This window comes from Cnephaeus nilssonii (assembly GCF_951640355.1).
Source record: "Cnephaeus nilssonii genome assembly, chromosome: 3".
Taxonomy (NCBI): Eukaryota; Metazoa; Chordata; class Mammalia; order Chiroptera; family Vespertilionidae; genus Cnephaeus; species Cnephaeus nilssonii.
The window spans coordinates 56543778-56567259 of NC_137074.1; the positions used below are offsets into that span (position 1 = coordinate 56543778).

At 43.0% G+C, this 23482-nt stretch overlaps 1 protein-coding gene across 1 annotated transcript in view; it reads right to left on the reverse strand.

Moving 5' to 3' along the window:
* Positions 1 to 8035: 8035 nt before the first annotated feature.
* The window catches only part of SLC49A4 (solute carrier family 49 member 4), an 89917-nt gene continuing 74470 nt past the window's right edge, over positions 8036 to 23482 (reverse strand). Inside the window, exon 9 of the mRNA XM_079762161.1 lies at positions 8036 to 19632. Coding sequence (XP_079618287.1) covers positions 19517 to 19632 — 116 coding nt within the window. The 3' untranslated portion in view covers positions 8036 to 19516. The remainder of the gene's footprint in view (positions 19633 to 23482) is intronic.

Below are 23482 nucleotides of genomic sequence, written 5' to 3' on the forward strand. Positions count from 1 at the left end.
TTTAAAATAGTAAATAAATATGGGAAAAGGTTGAGAGTTAAAAGAACATTGTGAGAGAATAATTCATGATAGTCTTTGTGAGTCAACAAATGTTAAACAACTTTACAGAGAGTTAGTCAAGGTGATTTCATTGTCCCTCCACCTCCAAGGAGTCCCCTCCTTCCCCGCATGGCCCTGGTTCCTCAGGCACCTGGTCAGACCCCCTTAAGGATCCTGCCACACCTGTTCTTTCACCATCAAACTCTGTCTGTCCTAGGACCCTGTTCTCTAAAATAGTAGCTGGATAAGCAGATTCCCGCTTCATATAATTTCCCTGCATTAAAATAATTAGGCTTTCCAGGCCTAACCTAAAAGAAGTGATGCTGGGACTTTAGAGAACTAACTGGCAGGTGAGACTGACATTTTAGGTAGAGGGACACTTGACATTTCCTTCTTCCACCCCTTTCCATATTTCGGGAGCTGGGCAAAGGCCTGGGGTTCTCTCAAATTCCTCCATGGCTTCCTCCTGAACCTCTACTGAGCACTTTCATCTGCGCAAGGAGTGGGGTCTCTCTGGCTGCTTGGGGCATCTTTTTGTACTTAGAAGGTTCCTGTGTTTTCTTGATCTTCATTTTAATGTCTGTATAGGACCCTGGTCCCTAAATAGCAATATAAAGGCATTATTTCAACTTGATTTGTGGTAGGAGATTGGGACAAGCAAGCATGGAGAGAACCAGGCTTCCATCTCAACCCCACAGAATGACACTCAAAGGAACGCATCAGTCCTAGTCCTGTCAAGTCTATTGTTCCTAAAGCTCTGAAGCAGCCCCATCCTCATACCAGGCCTCCTCCCATCAGACAAGCAACCTTGGTCGTTGATTGGCTCCACCTGCCACAGGGTGGCCTGGCATGAAGGAATCAGAAGCCCAGAGGAAAATCAGCTAAGCCAATCAGATTGCAACTCTGTGGGATTTGGGATGAAGAACAAAAATAAGATTGGCCAATAGGAATAGAAGAATGGAGCAGACACACAGAGACTCCACAGAGAGAGAATGGGCTGACTGAGAGAGATGGGGGAAGGGTGGCGATGCCCTCTCTTGGCTCCACACATCTTGCCGTGCTGGGATGGCGGAGGTAACTGTGATTCCTGTGACCATGGAGCACACTATCTCACGGACAACCATGGGTGCAGCTCAGAACTCATTCTCCTGGTCCACCTTCTCTCCCACCTTCTCCCTCCACTCAATATCCGGCCAAGGAGATTCTCTACCCACAGGGTGTAAGACTGGCCTGGCTCATGGTCTTTACTTTTAAAATTTTCTTGCAGAGAAAAGAGGAGTCTGACATAGTCATGTTTGCCTGCCTGACCACATCCAGAAGCAGTCGATGTGCTCAGGTAAATCCAATTCCTTAAATGTCTTCTCTCTCTCGCCTCCGAGAGGCATGCCAGCACCCAGCCAGCAACTTGCATGCACCTGCTGGTCCTGAAGGGTAGAGCAGTGGCCATTATTATTATCTTTTCTTTTCCTACATACTTTCTGAAAGAATTTTGAAAAATTTAGTTACATCTTCAGATTTTTACATTGACATCTAGAATATTTCAACATACTTTAAAGAGCTGCAAAGGATGTAATTTCTGGCATATTCTAAATACTGGCATCCTATATAATAAAAGGCTAATATGCAAATCAACTGAACGGTGGAATGACCAGTGGCTATGACGCACACTGACCACCAGGGGCAGACACTCAATGCAGGAGATGCCCCCTGGTGGTCAGTGCGCTCCCACAAGGGGAGCTCCACTAAGCCAGAAGCCCTGAGCCGGGCTCACGGCTGGCAAGCACAGTGGTGGTGGCAGGAGCCTCCCAGACTGCAAGAGGGCACAGGCCAGGCTGAAGGAACCCTCCCAAGTGCACGAATTTCATGCACTGGGCCTCTAGTTTAAAAATAAAGTTGTTCTTTTAAATGTAACTAATAGAATTTAAAAAGCACGGCATTTAAAAAAATACAGGAAGAGTTCTTTAACAATTGGAAATTCATGTTGTTCCTTTTACCCTTGAATGTGAATATCATCCCGCTTACCCCACAGAATTTTACCCCAATGTAATATATTTTTAAGCTCAAAAGTCTCTTAATATCCACACTATCATACTTCTCTGCAACTAAAATGTGTACATGGATTATAATGTTAATTTTTAAAAATTTCTTATGACTGTAAGATCTAAGTTAATCAAGCATTTGGAATTGAGATATAATTATTATTAACATCAAACATTATAGAGACACTTGAATTTTAACTAATATTAAATGTAAAATAAATTTTAGGCAACAGTGGTTTAGAATAAATGTTACTTATTACTAAAATGAGAAAGATTAACAATAGAGAGAAAGAGTCCATCTTAGGACTTGCAAAACAAGTATTAATGCTGGGTATAAGTGCATTATTTACAGAATAACACTTCAGAAAATGGTCTGGCCATTTCTTAAATAGTTAAGCATGTATTTACTACATGATCCAGCCATTCCACTCCTAGGTATTTACTAAAGAAAAAAGAAAGTATATGTCCACACAAAGAAAAAAATAGAGGTTTTATTTGCAAAGCCAAAAACTAGACACAGCCCCTCATCAGGTGAATGGATAAAAATTGTGGTATATCCATTCAATGGAATACTATACAGCAATAAAAGGAACAAACTATTGATACACACAGCAACTTGAATAAATATCAAAATAATTACACTAAGTGAAAGAAGCCAAAAATAAAGGGTACATACTGTACTATTCATTTATATACAAATCTAGAAAATTAAAATTAATCTATAGTGGCAGAAGGCTGATCAGTGTTGGCCTAGGATGGGGTATAGTGACAGGAGAGAGAGGTACTAAAGGGGGCAGTAGATATGTCCACATAGTTGATGGTAGTGATGGTTTCATGGGTATGTACATGTATCAAAATGTATATTGTACACTTTAAATATGTTAGGCAATTATATTTCAATAAAGCTGTTAAAAATGTGAATAAGTGTCCAAGAAAACATAAAATACATAACTTAGCTCTGACAGTGTTTCCTTTACTTGAAGATGTACTATTCATCTGGCTGAAGTAAATAGGGAACTTCTTTCCTCCTGGTCTTTGAAACTCTCTCAATTTTCCCCTGGGACTCAGGCCGGGCCTGGGTGAGAGACAGCCCTCTCAGAGCACTCCCTCGGGGCTAGGAGTGCGGAGAGGCAGAGGGGATGGCCTTCTCACGCAGCGGGCTTTATTCCAACCTTGAAGATTCTCAGACAGATACAGTGACAAGGCCCGCAGCCCAGACACGGGTGTCACGTGGGGGAGATAAGGTCCTGCCACCGTCATCATCTCTCACTTGCTTGGCTTTCTTGGACTGTTTCTTAGGCGTTTCATGATCTTTGACAATAGTTGGGGGATAGAAAAGGTGAGGTTATAAAACAAAAGTTGTCATCCCTCCTGCTCCCCCACTCTATACTACATCTGAATTCTGAGCCAGAGCACCCCATTTATAATGCCACGTTTTCTGTAACAGTCATATGTATAAGAAAGGGATAGACACGAAGCCCTATAATAACTTACTGTAGGAGGCATTGTGGACACGTGTATTTCTAATTGTCCCGATTCCTCCCCTTTTATGGGGCAGTGGGAAGGTTTTCACATCCCAGGACCTCCATAGTAATATTGCTAAGTGTGAGAGATACGCCTATCACTTATAAAGCAGAAAAGGGACAAATACGAAATGGTAAGTAGGAAAAGTAGAACCCAGCCCTCACCTCAGGTCGGCAGGAGCCATCTCAGATGGGCGTCAGGAAAGGCCGCACTCGGTTTCCTTAAATCCAGCACCCTGTGAATCTCCTGCACTCACACGCCCTGATCTGAAAGCCCCTGATGCAGAAGGATGACCCCTGGACCTTTGCATTGTAGACCCAGACCCACCATTTCCTGGCTGGGCAATGTGAGGTGGGAGCGGTGACACCTACCTGGCAGGACTTGTGTGAAGAGTAGATTTTATAGACCAGAGCCTGAAACAGTGATCTTAAAAAAAACCTCCTTCGTGTGTGTGTGTGTGTGTGTGTGTGTGTGTGTGTGTGTGTGTGTGTGTGTATGTGTGTGTGTGTGTGTGAGAGAGAGAGAGAGAGAGAGAGAGAGAGAGAGTTTCCAGGACCTGCTGTCTCCTGGTTGGAGTCCGGGTCTGCATCCTCACAGCCTGGGCTCTAACCCAGCGCACCGCTCACCAGCGATTTGACCTTGGGCAATTTGTTCTTCTTATGCAAAATGGAGCTAATAATAGAATGTACTCTGGGTTTGCTGTGAGGGCTAAAGCATGGAAAGTGCTTAGAACAGTATCAGGCACCCAGCAAGCACCCAAAGTTGTTATCATTGTTACTGAGCTAAGCGTGGGGGTTAAGGTTTGTTTCAGCAATCTAAGTCACTGGTATGTCAAAGTAAATATGGAAAATATAGTCTTGAGCTTCACAAAAATTGCTTCGTTGACAAAATTCCAAAATATGTCCTAGCTTCCTTTGGGGACAAAAGATACCAGTCCAGTAAATTATGCATGAAACAGCTCTGCAAGACACCACTAGTGAAAAACTCAACTCTCCTCTATAGGGTTTTCCATTTATCTCCATTTATCCAAACTTGACAATTTCTCTTCTCCCCTCCATCCCTTCCTATACTGCCTCCTCTGGCCTCTTACTTACTGGAATTCAGAATTGAACGGGATCTTAATGATCAGCAGACCCAGTGTTTTAATGTAAGAAAGAACTAAAGGGTTGAAGCAAGGCTCATACATGCCAAGGGTGTGCAGTTTATGAGAAGCGAAGAAAAGATGAGGGAGGGGAGAGAGGCCAGTGTGACTCGCCCTCCTGTCACCCGTACTGGTCACTTTCCCACCAGAGCAGCATCTCTGAAACAAACTCATTTGCTGGTAGACCTAATGGGGCTTGGGACACAATAAGAAATAGACATTTGGTCTCTGCCTCCACTTTGTGGCACACAGATCCTGAAACCAGGCGAGCCTCCTAAGTGCGGTGTCTTTTTGTATGCTCATGAGACAAACGGGGGCACAGCCGCAGGACGGGGGCTGGTTGCCAGGGGAACCAACCACAGGGATTAGACCCAACTTCAGTCCCATCTGAAACCTCCTGGGAGGGCAGAGGGACGGGAGGTTGAGCTAATCTCGAACAGCCAATGATTTAATCAATCGTTGCTAATGAACCCCTACAAAAACCCTAACTGAAGGCATTGGGACCTGAGCCTTTGGTGAACACACGGAGGTGCTGAGAGGGTGGTGTGCCTGGAGGGCACCAAAGCTCCGTGCCCCTTCCCCCATATGTCCATCTCCTCCACCTGGCCGTTCCTGGGTTGTATCTTTTTATAATAAACTTGTGACCTAGTACATAAAGTGTTTTCCTGAGTTCTGGGAGCCATCCTAGAAAATTATCAGACCTGAGGAAAGGCTCATGAGAACCCCTGATTTATAGCCTTTCATTGGTCAGAAACACAGGTGACAACTTGGCTTGCAATTGGCACCTGACGTAGTGGGGAGGGGGCTCATCCTGTGGGGCTGAGGCCTTAACCTTGAGGTCTACCCTAACTCTGGCAGTTAGTGTCAAAATTGAGTTAAATTGTTGGTGTCTGCTGAGAATTGGAGAATTGCTTTGTGTGGAAAACCCCACACATTTGGTGTCAGAAGTGAGAAGAGGCATGCCTCATTTTATTGAGCTTCAGAGACACTGCCTTTTTTTTTTTTTTTTTACAAATTAAAGGCAATATCTTCCACCAGCAGAAAGATTCCAACACATTGAAGGCTCAGCTGATGGTTAGCATAATTTTTTAGCAATAAAGTCATTTTTTAGCAATAAAGTCATTTTAAAATTATGTACATTTTTAGATAATCCTATTGCACATTTAATAACTACAGTATATTTTAAACTTTTATATACACTAGGAAACCCAAAAATTCGTGTGACTCACTTTATTGTGATACTCACTTTATTGCAGAGTCTGGAACTGAAATATCTCCAAGGTATGCCTATACTGAGTATAGAGAAGAAACACTTTTTCCATTGACGCTGGATAAATAATCCTATATAATAAAACCCTAATATGCAAATCAACTGAACAGCAGGACGACCAGCAGAACAACCGGTTACTATGACTCACACTGACTACCAGGGAACAGATGCTCAATGCAGGAGCTGCCCCCTGGTGGTCAGTGTGCTCCCACAGGGGGAGCACCGCTCAGCCAGAAGCCGGGCTCATGGCTGGCCAGTGCAGTGGTGATGGTGGAAGCCTCACCCATGTGTGCTGGAGGTGGGCGATAAGGAGCAGTAAGGAGAGAGGGGTCTGGGACTGTGAGAGGGATGTCTGACTGCCGGCTTAGGCCCGATTTCCCCAGGGATCGAACCTAAACTGGCAGGCGGACATCCCCTGAGGGGTCCTAGACTGCAAGAGGGCGCAGGCCAGACTGAGGGACCCCCCTTGTGCACTGGGCCTCTAGTTAAATTAATATGAGGATATGTGTCAGGAACTAAAAGTCTTCATACCTGAACCACGTAATTCTCCTTCTAGGTATCTTTCATAGGAAAATATTGAGAAACTAGGACAAAGGTAAATATCAAACAATGTATTTCCCCAGAATACATCTCCTCAGAAACAACCTTAATGTCCAACAATAAAATTAAAAACCTTAAAATATTTAAGTGTCCCTTGTCATGGGAAAATGTTCATGACATAATGTTAAAGATATAAAACAAAAATGCAGTGATGATCTGTTCTATATTAACACTGTTCACAATGAGATATAAAGAAAGCATTATATTTTCCTGTGTTTTTAAAAATGAAGACTTTGGAACCTGTAAGAGGAGAACAGGACAGTTGGAAACTAATCCGGAAAGATTAAGAAAAACTTCCCTCCACAAGGTTAAAGGACGTTCACAACGCCACGTGTTTCCAGGACTGGGCTCCTGGCCACTCGCTTGTGGATGAGCTTGCTTTGAAACTAAGAAAGGAAATGCCCCCATGTTTTAGCAATGGGTCTGGACCTGCTTCAATGGCTGTAGCTGCTTGTTCTTTTGTTTCAAGTTCCACAAGGCAAATCCCACTGGGTCTCCAGCAGACTTAGGGTACTGTCTACTTATATAAACAACATCACCTCATTCCCCAGTTGCTCTTTCAATCCAGCTGTGATCAACAGTTTTTGGAATTAACTCCCATGAAAAATTAGAAGCAGTATTAAATATGTAAACATCTAATCACTATCTTCTTACTCAGAGGCCAATACATTTTAACTTGAATATTAAAAAAATAAAAATGACGTTGGGAGAGAGACAAGAGGGAAGGAAGGGGAGAAGGCAAGTAACACCAGGCATAAAAAGAATACAAGAATATAAAAGAATAAAAATACTCGCGACTTCAACAGTTCCAATGTGCCAGGTGCTCCATGTTCCTCACTTTAGGCTGTCATCACAAAACTCATGGGAGGGAAGCATGATTCCCCCCCCTCCTTTATTTTAATTATGTATTTTTAAAATTACGTTTTGTTGGTCTTTAGAGGGAGAGGGAGAGAGAGAAACATCGATTGTTGCCTCCCACATGCACTCAGACCAGGGACAGACCCGAAATCTTGGGATGTATTCTGACAAGGAATCAAACCAGCAACCTTTCGGTGCACGAGACGATGCTCAACCAACTGAGCCACACCAGCCAGGGCTTTAACTATGTATTTTTAATGGATGAGAACACAGGATTTCCGAAAGAGATGAAGGGGTTCCCAAGTCTCGGGCCTCACTGGTTGAGGGGCAGGGTTCCGCCCAGCCTGTCCTGCTCCCAAGCTCATGTTTTTCCCACCACATCTCGCTGCCCAAACGCTCAGGGAGCTTTGTCTTCATTTCTCCTGCCATTTGGAGTTTGGTTAAAAACAAAATGTGGACCACGCTGGCACAAGTGCTTTCAATACACATTTATTTGCAAAAGCACAGCACAGTCACTACACCGTCAACATAACCGTATTTCCTGACTGAACAGGAGATCGCCATTCTAATGTGAATTCTCCCCAAAAGCGGGCCTGTGTGGAAGCTCCCACGCTGCGAGTAATGACTAGAGCCTCCATTCTGAGCTCGGAGTTCTAAACCATTAAACATTTAATTACCACTTTGGCAAAGCAAAGCACATTACCATTTCTACAATGTAACAGCACAGAGATTTTAAATGCATCTTTATTTTTTTAGAATCGTCAGTATTCACAACATGTAAAATGAAGTTTTAAATAAAAAGCTATGCCAAAACACAGTTTCTTAGAAAGGCCCAATGGCAAGGAAGGAAAATTGCACATGAATAATATTTATCAGTGCCTATAGTTGACATGAACTATAGTTTTAAAAGAACAACATTTCCTTACAAAAGTATACTTGCCCATGAAATAAAAATCTAGAAAACCTCGACTGTTGAAAAGTAAAATGAAAAAACAATTTCTTTTATTAAAATGTAATACAACCTTTACATGGTAAGAATTATTTAAAAACGCACAGAACCCTTCCTAAGAGAATTCATCCCATACACTCGTGTTCTGACAGTTGCATAGACCCACCAGGTCACAGAGCTGGGACCCCCAGCATCGTCTCAGTGTGGGCAGATGTCAAGCCCCCTCCCTGCACCCGTTCATATTTGCACCACGCCTCCTGCCAGGAGACCAGTTTGCTGGGCACGCGGGGAGTCACAGGAAGAGAGCACCGGCTGTCAGGAGCCTGTCGTCACCTGGGACTTAGAGGTGCTATTTTAAAGTCAGGTCCTGGAGGTGGGAGCAGCTCAATACATCATGTGCTCTATCCTCAGTGCCCTGGGACTGGCCTAGCCTGGTCTTAACTCAGCCCAGAGGCAGGCGTGGGGGCAGCCGGAACTTCTTGTGTCTGTCCCATTGCTGCAGTTTCAGCCCAAACTACTCCCAGGACCCCAATAGGTAAGGAGTTTGTTCTCCCACAGACTGAAAAGGAGTTAGGGGCTTCAGTGTGGCCGGGACTGGGAGGAGGAATAGGGGGAAGGCATGACATTCAGGGTCTAGAGGGAGGCCTAAAGCCAAGGGATGGGTCACCTCCAGGAACCCCAGGGAACGGGGTGAGGGGGACCCTGTTTGGCACGTGAGGCCCCCTAGTGTGGAGAGTGGTGACAATGGGACTATTAAAGGCTCCCACACCAGCAGCTGCCTCTGCTGTTACTGCAGCCACCCCACTCAGCTCTCTTCCTCCTGCTGCCCCTGCAAAATCAAACCACATGCACCAGGGCTTGAGAACAGGAGAACAAGAGTGCTTGGGCGTTGGGATAATGGTCTTGGTTGGGCAGGCTTTGTGGCTTGCTTCTAGGAGTGTGAGAGGGTGGAGGCAGATGGGAAAGTCTGAATGGAGTAAGACATGGCAACCTGACTTGAATCTAGGTCCCCTGGGACGCCCCGATTCCTCTGCTCCACGCTCAGGTGTGAAAGTGATTCCTCAGGCCGAGTGCATGAAGCATACTGGGGAGCTGAAAGCTCTCCCTCCCTTACAGACATTCCTAAAACATGGGAGGGGCACTGAGAGTTACAGACTTTTGAATAAAACCCAGTTCCTCCTGGGAGGCAGTGCAGGTCTATATTCCCACTGTTCCTCAGAGCAGCACCGGCACCTCCACTGTGCCAGATGGGGCACCTGGGAGGGCGGGGCTCCGGGCAGCGAGGGTCCACCTTCCAGTGTTCCCGCGGGCTTTGGAGTGTGGAGGAAGTGAGAAATTCCTGGTCACCATTCCTTGTCACCGGGTCCTCTGCCCTGACTCGTGCTGCTTGTCTTCCCTCCGTCACACGGTGTCTTGACCCCATCTCTCCTGCCGCCACTCTTTGGAAGCAAGCACTTCAAAGTGAGAAGGGGCCGGCTCTGGAACAGACGACAGGGCGACTACAGAACTGCCATCTCTCAAGAGCTGCAAAAGCAGGTGGCCAGACGCACTGCAGGCAGGATGTGTGTGGAGGCAGGAGGCTGGGCCAGATGAGTCAGGAGATGAGCCAGCTCAAGCTTGTTTTCTGGAACCTGCTTCCACCACAGTTCCCTGCCTCCAACCTCCTCCTCCACTTTTGCTCAGCAGACACGCTTACACATGCCTCCCTAACTCTTCCACGGGGGTCTCCTGGGTTTCCCCGCGCTGAAGGCCCTTCCCTCTGCCTAACCCCATGTCTGAACGAACACTAGCAGATATGAACGCTTTGGAAGCTTGTCGTCTTCCCCTAAACTCTCCAATTCTTTTCAAGCCATTAAAACAGAGTCCTCTGCCTTTCCCTTCGAAGACTGTCCATGAAGGTTACACACAGCTACACGTTGATTAGAGGCGGCATGGAATTTTAACAGACCAAGAAAACAGGATTTAGAACCTATTTTCCAAGGAGGGAAGGATCCCATAGACAGCTGTAGAAATAAGCTGCAGAACTTCCAACAGCATTTAGGTGGTGTTGCTGGCTTTGAATCAGTTTTTATGAATGGATTCTTCAGAATATGAATGTCTCTGAGGGTCAGGACGCTGTCTTACTTGTTTCTGTAGCCACAGCGCCTAGTCCAGTGCCCAGTGTGCAGCAGGAACTCAAATATACTAGTTCCGGGGTCGGCAAACTGTGGCTCGCGAGCCGCATGTGGCTCTTTGGCCCCTTGAGTGTGGCTCTTCCACAAAATACCACGGCCTGGGCAAGTCTATTTTGAAGAAGTGGTGTTAGAAGAAGTTTAAGTTTAAAAAATTTGGCTCTCAAAAGAAATTTCAATCATTGTACTGTTGATATTTGGCTCTGTTGACTAATGAGTTTGCCGACCACTGGTCTAGCTGAATTATAAGATCCAGCCTCCTCTATCCCAGGTTTGTTGTTGTTGTTGTGTGTGTGTGTGTGTGTGTGTGTGTGTGTGTTTAAGTACGATCTGCTTCTCCTAGCATTTAGTATTGACTTTGATGAAATCCCTGCCTGACTTTATTTTAGGGTGTTCTGTTATGTTCTCATCTATATATATAAAAGCTTAAGTGAACGGCTGACCGGCCCACTGTCCAGTAGCTATGACGCACACTGATCACCAGGAGGCAGATGCTCAACGCAGGAGCAGAAACCACAGGCATGGAAACATGGAACAGACTGATGAATCTCAGAGGGAAGCGGGGAGAGGGGAGGATGGGAAGAGATTAACCAAAGATCTTATATGCACACTAGAGGCCGGGTGCAAGAAGGGGTCCCTTGGCTGGGCCTGTGGGGATTGGGCCGAAACCAGCTCTCCGACATCCCCCAAGGGGTCCTGGATTGCGAGAGGGCGCAGGCCAGGCCGAGAGACCCCAGTTTTATTATAAAGTACTCAGATGGAAAAAAGATCACAGTCTGCTTTAAGACAAAAGAACAAACTTTGTAAGCAAAAATTAAAGCAAAAACAATGAAATAAATTTCAGGACCTAGATAACGAAGAATTGACTGGTACAGGAATCCTGATAAAAGAGTGAATAGGCCAGGGAGTCAATGGCTGGTTCATTAGAGTAACCTTTCCCCCAATTGGATGGAAGGACAATTATGGGTGACAGAATGTAGCACAGAGTTGCCTGCCCAGGACACTGGGGGACTAAAACAAGCTTGTGTAAAAATGACAACAAATATGGAGAGGCCTCTTTATTCCGAGATAGAAGAGGGTGAAATATCAGGGCTAAGATATCAATTGATGTTTTGCGTTTTCCTGAAAAGGACAAGGGTACCTGCATTTCTTTGGGACATGGAGCAAGAATTCTAGAGCGCAAGCCGAAAGGACCATGGGGTCATGGAGGACAGGGACGGGTCCATTGGAGACATTTACATCACTTACAAAAACGCTTTTCTCAGCAATAACTTATTGATCAGGAAGAGCAGTGCAGTGTGGGTTAGAGGGTTCAGAGGAGGACTGAGAAGACAGCCCTCAATTTGGGGTGGATTACGCTGGGTGGCCTGGTTCTGCCCATGGCTGGTGAGGTGGGATCAGTCACCTCACAGGACTTCTTCCAGGCACCTCCTCTGAATCACAGACCTAAACAGAAACATGTGTGTATGTCAAGGAAGCAATTTTGTTTGAAACTTGTAGATGCAATTTGGTATAATGGAGGCAGAATTTTCCTAATATTTCATTTCCAAAAATGATATATTTCTGGTGGGGAGGGAAGTAAGTTTGAAATTGGGAATTCATAGTAAACAAAATCATCTACAGAACTAAAACCTGCCCTTTGGGTTTCTGCAAAGGCTTCGGAAGGCCAGGACTTCACTAGCAATGCATCCAGTGTGGCATCCAGTGTTGCTCCGGCCTGAAGGGCTTTCACGTCTCCAGCCCCCAGAGTAGCCCTTCTCTACCTGGATAGCTGGTATCCCAAGTTCTATCATTAGAAATCCTTCTTTTTGGTGTTTAGACTTGGTTCTTTGTTAAAACTCAAATCTCTTTCAGAAAGGAGACTCACAAGGCCTCCCGAGCATGTGTATTTCAATGTGTACGCATTTTGTCTCCAGGGGGAGCTGAGGAGCCAACAGTATCCCCACCTTCCCTAAGGAACAGTCACCCATCCCCCAGTCATGGAATGATGACAGGGTCTGGGATTCCTTGAAATTGATCCTATGCTCCCAGACAGGTACAGGTTCTGTCTGTGATGGCAATTTCAATGGAACAAAATATCCTTCCTTGAACTGTTACAGTCAATGATGTTATGAGACAAATATTTGGGTTCCTGCTATGCATAATGAGGTATTTGGAAAAACTGTCACCATTCCTTTTAATTGCTAGTTCAGGAGAGTATTTGCAAATCAACGCACAATTCGAGGATCAGCTTTACCATCTGATCTGACAATTTGATTCCTGCAGGTGCAAACCCATTGCTGGCCCACGCTGAATCAAACCAAACCAAAGGACATTCCTGTTAGGCCTGATTCCCATGAGCAAACGCAGTACTCTGACCTGGCACCAGAATGCTCTCTCAGCATCAGATGGCAGATTTTATCTTATTGCATTTGATAAATTTAATAAACCCACATTTCATGTATATAGTCCTCCAGGGAAATAAATAGCACCTGTGGTTCATCTCCTATCAGAAAATGAAGAAGCCACTTCTTATTGCATGTGAGTGCGAGGGAACAGCCCACGTGTTCACGTCCCAGCAGGCACAGCAGGAGGGCCACTGCACAAACGGGAACGTGACCATAGACGTGACCGTACCGCAGGCTGTGCACTTTCACAGACCACGTGACCTTCAGTCATTTTCCAATACTCAGATAAGAGTGGACCCGAATTTCCTGGAAGAAACCTTAGCGAACATCTTTGCTCCCTCCCTCATTTCAGCGATGTGAATAAATCAGAGACGAAGTGACCCGCTCACGGTCAAACAGCTGAAGGCACCAGGGCTGGGACCTGAGCCAGGCCTGGGGCTCCTCAGCCAGCGTGCTTTCTCTATGTCCTCTCTCGTCTAGTTCAACAAGACACCGCTTGGCCAGCTCGCCTCCCTGATGCTGGCAATTCAGAAAATCTGGGTTTCACACAACTTGCTTCCAAGCATAGTCAGAAATAAGTAACAACACAACCAGAAGGGACAGCTGGACGGGAGGGAAGGCAGGAAAGGAAGTGACCACACAAAGCTAAGCTCTTGTCCGGCTGCAGCTCATCAGCTTCGCTGCTAGCGGGAAGGATAGGAGAGCTGAGGAAGCCGGTCAGGAAAACAGTAAGGGTTACCACATCTTCCTTATCTATATTTTGAACAAGTGGAATCACATACGCGCCTCCTCCAGACGTCCTGCAGCATTGCGTGCTGCCTCTGCTGAGATGGGGAGCCAAGAAACTCTGTCAAGAAATCTGTTTGGATTTTGGGGGTCACTCATCTTCTTCCCTCACAGTACGTGGACCTTAGTTGGTGACTTAAAAACAGAAGCTCTATTTCCCAAAAGAAAAGCAGAGTATTGCATACTGGAATTCATCTCTAAATTTTAGAATATGATAGAGCTTGATGGTATATAATGAGGCCGGTGAAACACTGTTAAATATTAGCCACTGTGACATTTGATTCAGACTCATGAGGAGACAAATAAGGATCTCAGAAACTCCTGCTTCTGCCCAAAGTTAATGCCAAGGTGGCCGAAGAAACATTCCTTAGGTCACTTGATTTTAAATCCCACGTTTTTATGCATTTGTATGAAACTGCATAGAAAGATTTGAGAGGCCTCTGAGGAATGACCTCTGGAAAGGAGAATGGATTGGCCAGCACTTGTTTGTAGAGTTCACTTTATACTTCTGAACTAAGAATTTTATAATGAGTCATGTATTTCTTGTTTAATTTTCAAAAATTTTAAAGAAATGAAAAAAAATTTACCTGTAAGAATTTACTTCCGTTTAGCACATGTATGGAGGGAAATGCTGGTCTGGGAGGCGGTGACCTGCTAAGCCCTGGCTGTGTCATTAACTTCTCAGGTTCTATTTTTACTTCCTTGTAAAATGAGGTGGTTGGATTAGATCATCTTTTTTATTCTATGATCCTTCTGGGTAAATGGGAAGAAAGCCAATCTGACTTATAGGAAGTCCAAATTAAACTGTAGTTTCTTAAAGAAGTATCATTTTCTAACCTTGAGGTAAATTAAAAGTATCTCCAAGTCATTCTGGCCATTTTGGTGGAGCCTAAAGCCGCCTCCCTTTTAAATGGAATAGCTAGGTGGGAATCCCGAGAGCCGGTGACATGGGGTGGATCTCCTGGCAGTCCCTCTGGAGCCCCAACCCTCAACATGTACCAACCCCTGCACGTTTAAGCTAAAAGAGTTTGATGTGTGTGTGTGTGTGTGTGTGGGTGTGGGGGGGGAGGGGTTTAAAAAAAAAGTCATTTTACCAGTGTGGCTGAAATGAATTCTGTGCTTTGTTTCATTTTTTAGCTGTGTTTTTTAGAATTTTATTTAAATGCCCCCTTGTTGAATGAACACAGCAGGTGGGGTGGGCTAACTTTCTGCTCTTTCTCAGTAAGGGCTGAGATGGAAAGTTACTGTTTGAGGCCCACCAAGTTCCAAAGCACAACAGAAAGACAACGTAAGGCAATCTAATGTCCGTATTCTAACAAGCAGCAAATAACAAGTATAGGAACTTGTTAGAGACCTTTGTAATTCTCATCTCAGGAGACAGTCTAACGTACGAGCCTTGACCATAAGAATGGCTAAATCTTTCTGGAGTACTTGGATTTACTTATGTTTGGGCCATGTTAGCATCCTTTCAGGAGAGGGGAGGTCTACTACCAGTCAGGACTGAGCCTGGGACTTTGGCCTGGGAGCTGGGGGAGGGGGAGAAGGCGTGAAGAACCCTGTGCCAGGAAGTCAGTTCAAGGAAGCGGACATCTAGGAGTTGCAGGGATGGAGCGGAGGTCTGACTCACGCAAGCGTTCCGAAAGCTGAGGTGCCAGGCAATGAGGACAGTGGAGAGCCCCAGAAACTGTTCAGTGAAACAAGAGGCTGATGTTTCCGTCCCGCCCAGAACAAACTGAAAGTGGTTATAAAAAGAAGCATGTTCAGGGGAGAGACTGCCCACAGCCTCTATCCTTCCCATCCCCTGGCCAGAAGTGACACTTTCAAGGGCCTTGGTATTGTTCACCTCCGGACCTGAGGTTCTAACTGAGCTGGGAGAACGCCTGAAAGGAAATGAATGCGCAGGGTGGCCAACGTGATGTCTGCTTCCCCGATGGATGCTGCCAGAAGGGAACCCCCTGTCTGTCAAGTTTTGTTCTTCTAGGGTGGTCCAACACTTTCCCCAAAGTATTGCTTCTATTCCTAACAGAGTAGCAACTGTTTGATATTATGGAAATAAACTTTATCTTTCTCCTTTCTGCATAATTCCCAACTATAATGGAATTCTAGTTTTCCTATATTTAGGTCAAACAGGTCTGATAACATTTTCTCACAGTTTTCTATATATTTCTTTTTTAATACGGCACTTTCTTCCTATCACAGCTTTTGCACTTGCTTGATAATATGGTATAATCATAGTAATTCCTTTATTTATTATTTCAGGGACAAATGTGGAATTAAATGTGGCTGTTAACATTAATTTAAAGCAAATTTACTATGCATTTGTATTGGATCTTAAAATGAAGTTTGTACTTACGCAAACAGGAAGATGAATGCCTAGATTTTAATAAATATAATAGCAACAAAAACTAATTAAAAGATAAGTAGATGGGAATTTAACCTCTTCAATTTAAAAGCTCTTAGCTTGAATCCTTCATTAGAAGAGCTTCATCAACAACAAGTTGTAAGCATTCTCAGTAATTAAACATGCATATGTGATCTACGATAAAATTTGGCCCTTAGGCCATATATGCTTAACTATACAAGATTATACATGGATTCCTCTTTTTTTATTTTTATTAGCTACATCCTCCAGGGAAATGTGTGCACTTGTCTTGTTCCTATTCCTCCATCATGGACCATATTAAAAAATGTATCTTCCCAGAGACTAAGTGTTCATTGATAAGCCACAGGGAATTTAGACTATAACATGTCCTTACCAATTAATAATGTTGTGGACTTGGTTTATGAGGACTGAACTATTCATCAGAATCTTTCTGTATCATGCCATTGCAAACTAAGACTTAGAGCACCAACTGGAGAGTGAAGAAGAAAACAGAATGATTTTACTTAAAAACCAAATAATCACCTCAATTTAATCCCTGTACTTTCCACACAAAATAATGGCAGTTTACTCTTAGGTCCTATTGTTTGTGAACATGGAAGAGTATTCATAAACTCCCCAAAGTGTCCAAATTAAGCTGCAATTCTGTGAGGTAGGAAAAAAGTATTTTGGAAGTCAGAAGATGTGGGTTTTAGTTCTACATTTTCCACTAACTAAGAGTGTGACCTTTGGCAAGATCCTTGACCTCTCTGGGACTGTTTCTACAAATTCTAAAATGAAGGCTTGGGTTAGTGGAAAGTTAAGATTTCTTTCAGTTATAAAATTTCATTAGGATTCTATAACAGTTGTTTAGAAAGTACAAAGATAGCAGCTGGCCTATTTTAATGCAAGCTAGAAATAAAAACAAAGATTAAAAAAATAAGATTTGAAATATTCAGGTAAATAAATAGTGTGTAATCTTCCCCCACTCCAAAGCTTTTTGGTTCTCTTTCTATCAGATTTTGTATATGAAATTTTAATCACTTAAAACAGCTGCAATTTGTGATGAGAACAATGAATGATCTGCAGGAGTGGTAAGTGGATATAAATGAGGGCCTCATCTCATGCTAAAAACAATGGTTGGTGTCTGGCACATGCGAGAACTTTTAATCACTACTCACTTGAGATATTGAGTTAACTAATGAGCTGTTAACTAATTAGTCATTTAGGTAATAAGTGTTATTCTTTACTTTGTTTTAAAACTAGAATTAACCATAATGAAAATGTTCTACTGGTATATCAGAAGCATTAGAACAAAATTTTATACAGCAACATCCTCAAATACAATAGATTGGACTAAAACCAAATACTTAAGAATTCTTCCCTCTGCTCTCTATCTTCTTTCTAAAGAGAAGGGCTGGTGGTTAATTTAGGTTCTGGGACATGAACTACTGATATCCTTAGTGGCTGGCTTTCAATCATCTTAAAGAATTCTGGTTTTATTTTATTTTTATTTAAGAAGAATGATTGAGTTCATTGGAAATAAGTCTAGCTTTCATGGGGTTTCTTCTACTTTTCAGCAACTTCCTTAGTTCCTTTGTTTCTTGTTGCTAAGTCAGCAGAGTGGTTATAAAAGGGAGATGATTTAAAGGTGACTTACAGATGTTAAATTTCAGGGTTTCTGTAAGAAACTTTCCAAGTTGAACAATTTAAAATTTTAGAAGAAGGCTCAGAAGTAATAGACTCTTTCTCCAGGACCGACGTGAGTTAATGAATAGCCTTGAACTTACTAAGGGTTGGAACTATGGATGAGTGTGTGTGATGGTATATGCACACATGGAGAGATGAGTACCATATTTTCCGGCATATAAGACGACTTTTTAACTCAGGAAAATCTTCTATACGCCCAGTCGTCTTATACGCTGGAAAATACGTTAAGTAAGTGCTGACCAGCTATCCTTAACCATACGTCACCGCCGTGGCTAACAGAAAGAGCTGGCTTGCACCTTGTCTGCCCCCAAAAAAGAACAAATATAAGTTATATTTAGCTGACAAGGAAGACACAATTTCAAGTGAGGAAAAAGGAAAGAGGGTTGAGTGAAACTGAGAATAATGAAGGCAAAGTATCACTCTTGACTTCTGGGGGAAATGTTTGGTTTTCCTGTGTGAGGGGAATTATGTAAATGTGAATAGTGGAAATAATCCCACCACAGCATATTTCATGTGGCAGTGAAGTACATGTCTGAGAGCTGTTCCATGAGTTACTGTTATTTTTTACAAAGCTATCCTCCTTACACAGAAAATGGGTACCGGTAAAATACTGCCCTCTCAAATACAGTGACTCCATATAGAACTGAATATTTTACAACCTGAATTGAAATACAAGAATGTAATTAACAGAAGTCTCGATGTTGTAAATTGTTATTTTCAAACAAGGGTCATTTAATAAAATGTAATCCCTGTAAATAATAGCTGGTGCTGGACTTACACCTCATGCCACCATATATATATATATATATATATATATATGTATGTATACACACACACACACACACACACACACACACACTGAAGACATAGAATTTCCTATGTGATTTGTCATTTCTCTTTTAACAAAGTGCTAAATCAGAATGGAATTACATTTGTCATACAATTTTTAATGAGACTACATTAAACGTTTAGTCACCTTTAATATAATCATTTAAGAGCCTAATAGATGAAACTGTATTTCACAGAAACAAGGATAACTTTAGGTCGAGACACTAAGTGTGTGTTCTGAAGTCACTGGAAAGCGGTTGGTCGCCATAATAAGATGGCCAGGGGTTTCTGACCTAATTAGAAATAAGGAGTCATAGAAGAAATGGCTTTATTAGAAAAAAAAATGTAGTGTACATGTGGCTAATTTCTGTCCTGGATATACCTGTTGGCTATTTTTTGATTAAAATCGGATATAAGGTTTAAACTTCTTTAGAAGTTAGTGGCATTTCTTCCTATGCTGATATGTCACTTAGGGAAGGAGCTATCTCCACGTGATAGACGCCCTTTCTTTCTCTCCATAGTAACAATGGATCCGTCAGCCGTGTGGCCCTGGCACAGAGCACAGAGGGAATTATTTAGGTAGTGCCTTGTGTGTAAGACAGCACACTGCCAATCCCAGCAGCGGGCACAGGCATGCCATTTAGAGAGTTTTTTAAATCCCCGGTTATTATTTGAGTCCCACATTATCATTACCTAGTAGTAATTAAATTAATGTGATCACCGGTAACTTCACAAGAACTCCGAATGAAGTTTCTGTCTTCTCCTTTTTATCCGTCAGGTGTGCAATTCCGAGCAAATGTGCAGGATGCAGTGTGGATCTCCAGTCTCTCTGTAAACTCCTTCGAGTCTGTGCTGTTACACGGAGACAACCACATCAAGATAGAGTCTGTCATAGGATTCCCTGAAGCACAGAATGAGGAGGAGACTGAGCAAACACGACCCGGGAAGGCACCAGTTGAACCAAGACAACTCTGTAAGACAAAAACACGCAGTTGTAAGCATCCATGTGTCACCAGCAGAGCGCCACCTGTAGGCCGGGGGCAAGCTGCTCTACATACAAAAGCACTTTCGATAAACTTGCCCTGGAAGGCCTGGCAACTGGCTTTCAATACACAGAGAGAGTCTGGGGTCTAAGTGATGCATGTAATATACTACAGGGCTTTCATGTGGAGTATTTTTAATCAGTATTGTTATTAAGTTTTTATCAATTTAATCCACCTTGATTTTTGTGGCAGAAAAGAATCTATTAACTTCAAAGAAAAAAATCAATCACCTTCAAATGTTAGTTTGTTAATTATTTTTAAGGGCCTTCTATCACTCTCACTTTTGTCCTTATTTAGAAATAGCTGCTGGATTAGAAAGACAAATAAGAAAATCACCTGAACTTTGAAATAACACATACATTTATTTATTTATTTTTGGATAGAAACATCTAATTCTCAGCAAAAACATCAAGTAGTAATTCATTGTAAAACAGATGAGAAAATATGTAAAAACTAAAGAAAAACATAAAAAATTAATTCTAATTCTACTCTCACAGAAACTACTGTGCATATGTTGGCTTATTTATTTCTTCTTTTTTCCTACTGGCATCATAGTTACATATGATGCCAATTACCAGAAAACCTACAAGAATCACCTAAACAGACAATTATGTTATGATCTGATGTAATGGAATTAAAAATATGCTTCTTCAAAAAGGCTTGCTCCTGAACTCAGGACTCGCCAACAGGCCAATCCTGGGCTTCTCGCTACGAATACACACCACCCACCGTGGCTGCTGCCAGCTGTTTCCTCCAGCTCCCGTGGCCCTTCAGCGAGGCATCTGCTCAGCCTTCTCCTACCCTGACCCCTTTACCAGTCAGTCCTGAGGTGCTGGGTGCAGAAGGGAGCAGCTTCTTGGCATAACGAGGCTGGTGGTAGGGTTGGGGATAACTTCTGTAGTTTAATATCCATGTAGCAGTTTCAACTTAAAGAAACAGCAAATGAGATAAAGAAGTTCCCTGGGCATTGTTTCTATGGGCACTGCTATCGGTTTATATTTTCCCTTTGTACTTCTACCGAATGCTAATACTGCCCCGATCTTAAAAAATCATCCTAAAGATGTCCACAGTTTAACCCATAATTCATATGGCTAAAAGAGCAATTTTATGCTCGGGAATGGAAACTAAAAAACCAACTGGTAAGAGAAGGTGTTGAAATACTTTTTTTCCCTGTAATATGCTCAGAAAAGCCACCTCCTTACCTCTCAATTTCTACATTTTAAAAGTCAGACATGCTATTAGATGGCATGTAACAAAGACATGTATTTCAATCATATTTCATGCAAAGCTGTTTTCTGTGCTTTACTTGGGCTGAATATAATCTAAACACTCGGAGAGGCTGTGACCTCTGGGATCTTGTCTTTATTCGGATATTCCCTGAAATGACACACCAGGTGTCTTCTGCTTTAATATTAACCATATAGCCTCTGGATTTCTGATGATAATATTAACAGGCAAAAAGAAAGCAGTAAAAAAATAAGAAGAGAAAAAGCAGCAAAACAGTTGACAACAGCATACCATTTGTAGTGAGTATTTTGACTTTAAGGGGAAAATTTCAGCTGTTTTTTATGGGGATCTAGAGCAAACACACATGCAGCAACAATCAACTTGTCCTTGCTCTTCTTAAACCTAGCTAAGTGTTTGCCAAAGCAAAACTTTGTCAATACTAAGCAAAACTTGGTCAAATATTGCCAAAGCGGACCTTCTAGTTTATCAGAGTTGTAAATTATTCACTCTACCTATGTTTGGATGAAGTCTTTAAAAATGCCTCATAATTACTCTTTAGTGTCATGGTGGGTTGGTCCATGTTTACTATTATGCTTCTCTCTGAAAATTCAAATCCACCTTTCGGTAAGTTCACTTGGCTCAGTTAACTATAAGGTTCTTTGAAATTCTTTGCCTTTTACGAAAGCAAAAGGTCAGAGACGTGAACCTGTACATTTTCCCACTGGAAGCCACTCACATAAACCACAATGTAGGAGCTCTAACAGTCAGGAAGTGGTTTGTGTAAAGGTGTCATTTAACTTAGCAGTAGCAAAGTCAACTGCTGTCCTTTCGAGCCAGATGTCATAGGACGCAATTGAGCCAACAGAGTCCTAATCCATTGGATTTACTTATTCTTATCCTTAAAGTGAGCACTGTTTTCTAACATTCCTTCCCTTTGCTCTTAACTAGAGAAAATACAGATCTATACTCCAAGGCTCCGCAATTTGCCTCTCTGCTTCTGCTGGTTCTCTGTCAGTTATTATGCACACTGTAACCTGAGACTCTCTCTGCCGATGTACAGTGTGGACAGGTGCTATATTTCACTCGGTGTAGTGGCTCTGCCCCAAATGGTGATGCTTTGTTGGGACCGAACTAATTAGGGTTTTGCTCATCTTCTCACCTTTTTCTACCAGAAGCACTATTGTGCTTTCCACCTGCTCTTTCCATTCAATGATGCCATGGCTTCGTCTCTACCACCTTCAGGCACTTTTCTGAATCCAGATACCACCCTCCAGAACGAACCTTCTATTTGTCTTTGGTGCTTTAACCAGAATTATGATGATTTAGCAAAACTGCCTCCATTCTCATTTGTGAGGATCCAGCTGATATCATGGTTTCACACACAGTGTAACACCCTGCTCCCTTCACTCCACATTAATTACCCACCAGATCTGACCATCAAACACACTGCCTGATTTTACCCCTTAGATGTAAGAACACTTCTCACAGGCCCACATATGCTGAAGCTGTTGTAACCACTAGTCAATGCCTCCCACCTCATCCAGACCTCTGAATTTTTTGAGCCACAGTGTAGCCTCAAATTCATGGTCAGCTGCTTCAAAAATGAAAGGACTGAGGTAAAATAACAATAACAAACAAAAAACACACCCCTTTAAGGCTTTTAGCCAAAACCTGCTGCAAAGCTTCTAGAACAACAACAAACCAGATAATACAAACTGCAGAATAAGTTACAAACCATACAATAGAACGTTGGAATACATTTCAGAGCATATAAAGAATGTAACAGCATTCCCTGATGATGCTGTAAGTGAAGTTACTGGAGTAAAGCATCACTGTGCTGTGTGAAATAACTCACTGAGATTCTCAAAGCAAATATTATAGGAACACCTGAGTTTTACAAATATGCTTATAATTAGAGAGCATGTAACAATTTTTAAAAACTGACCATGAAAAAGCCAAGTCAGAACAACTCTAAGAAACTTGTGACACGGTCCCAGGTACCCAAAGCAGAATCAAAACAGGACCTGGGGGCCCTGTGACCCAGGGCTCCAGACGTCGGTGTAGGAGCCTGAGTGCCATTTGCTGTCAACGGTGGCGATGGCCATGAGCTGGAGGCAAATCGCCAGTGGAGCCTTTCCTGCTGGGCAAGCCAGTCTAAGGGCTCACCGGCTCACCGCGGGCCAGTCGGTGTGCCCTGAAAGTCTGTCTGACGTAATCGCTCCTGGGCAGCACACTGTGGGAGACAACTCCCGTCAGGAAGTGCAGTGCTTCTTTGAGAAGAGACCTAAAGAGCCGCAGATCTTGATGATGATTAAAAAGCTGGCCTCCCAATCATGTAACTACCAGCTGGATTCTGACATACCACTTAACTTCTGGGTGAATTTTTCAAGTTTTTAAATGACTAAATTATGACATTTGAACACTGGCTCTAATGGAAGGGAATTCAATGTATCATCATAAAAACGGCCGAGGGTACTAGGCTGTGGAGCTAAAAGATATTTTTAGGAAATAATTTTACCGAATTTTCAGATTTGCAATTTCTGTATCATCA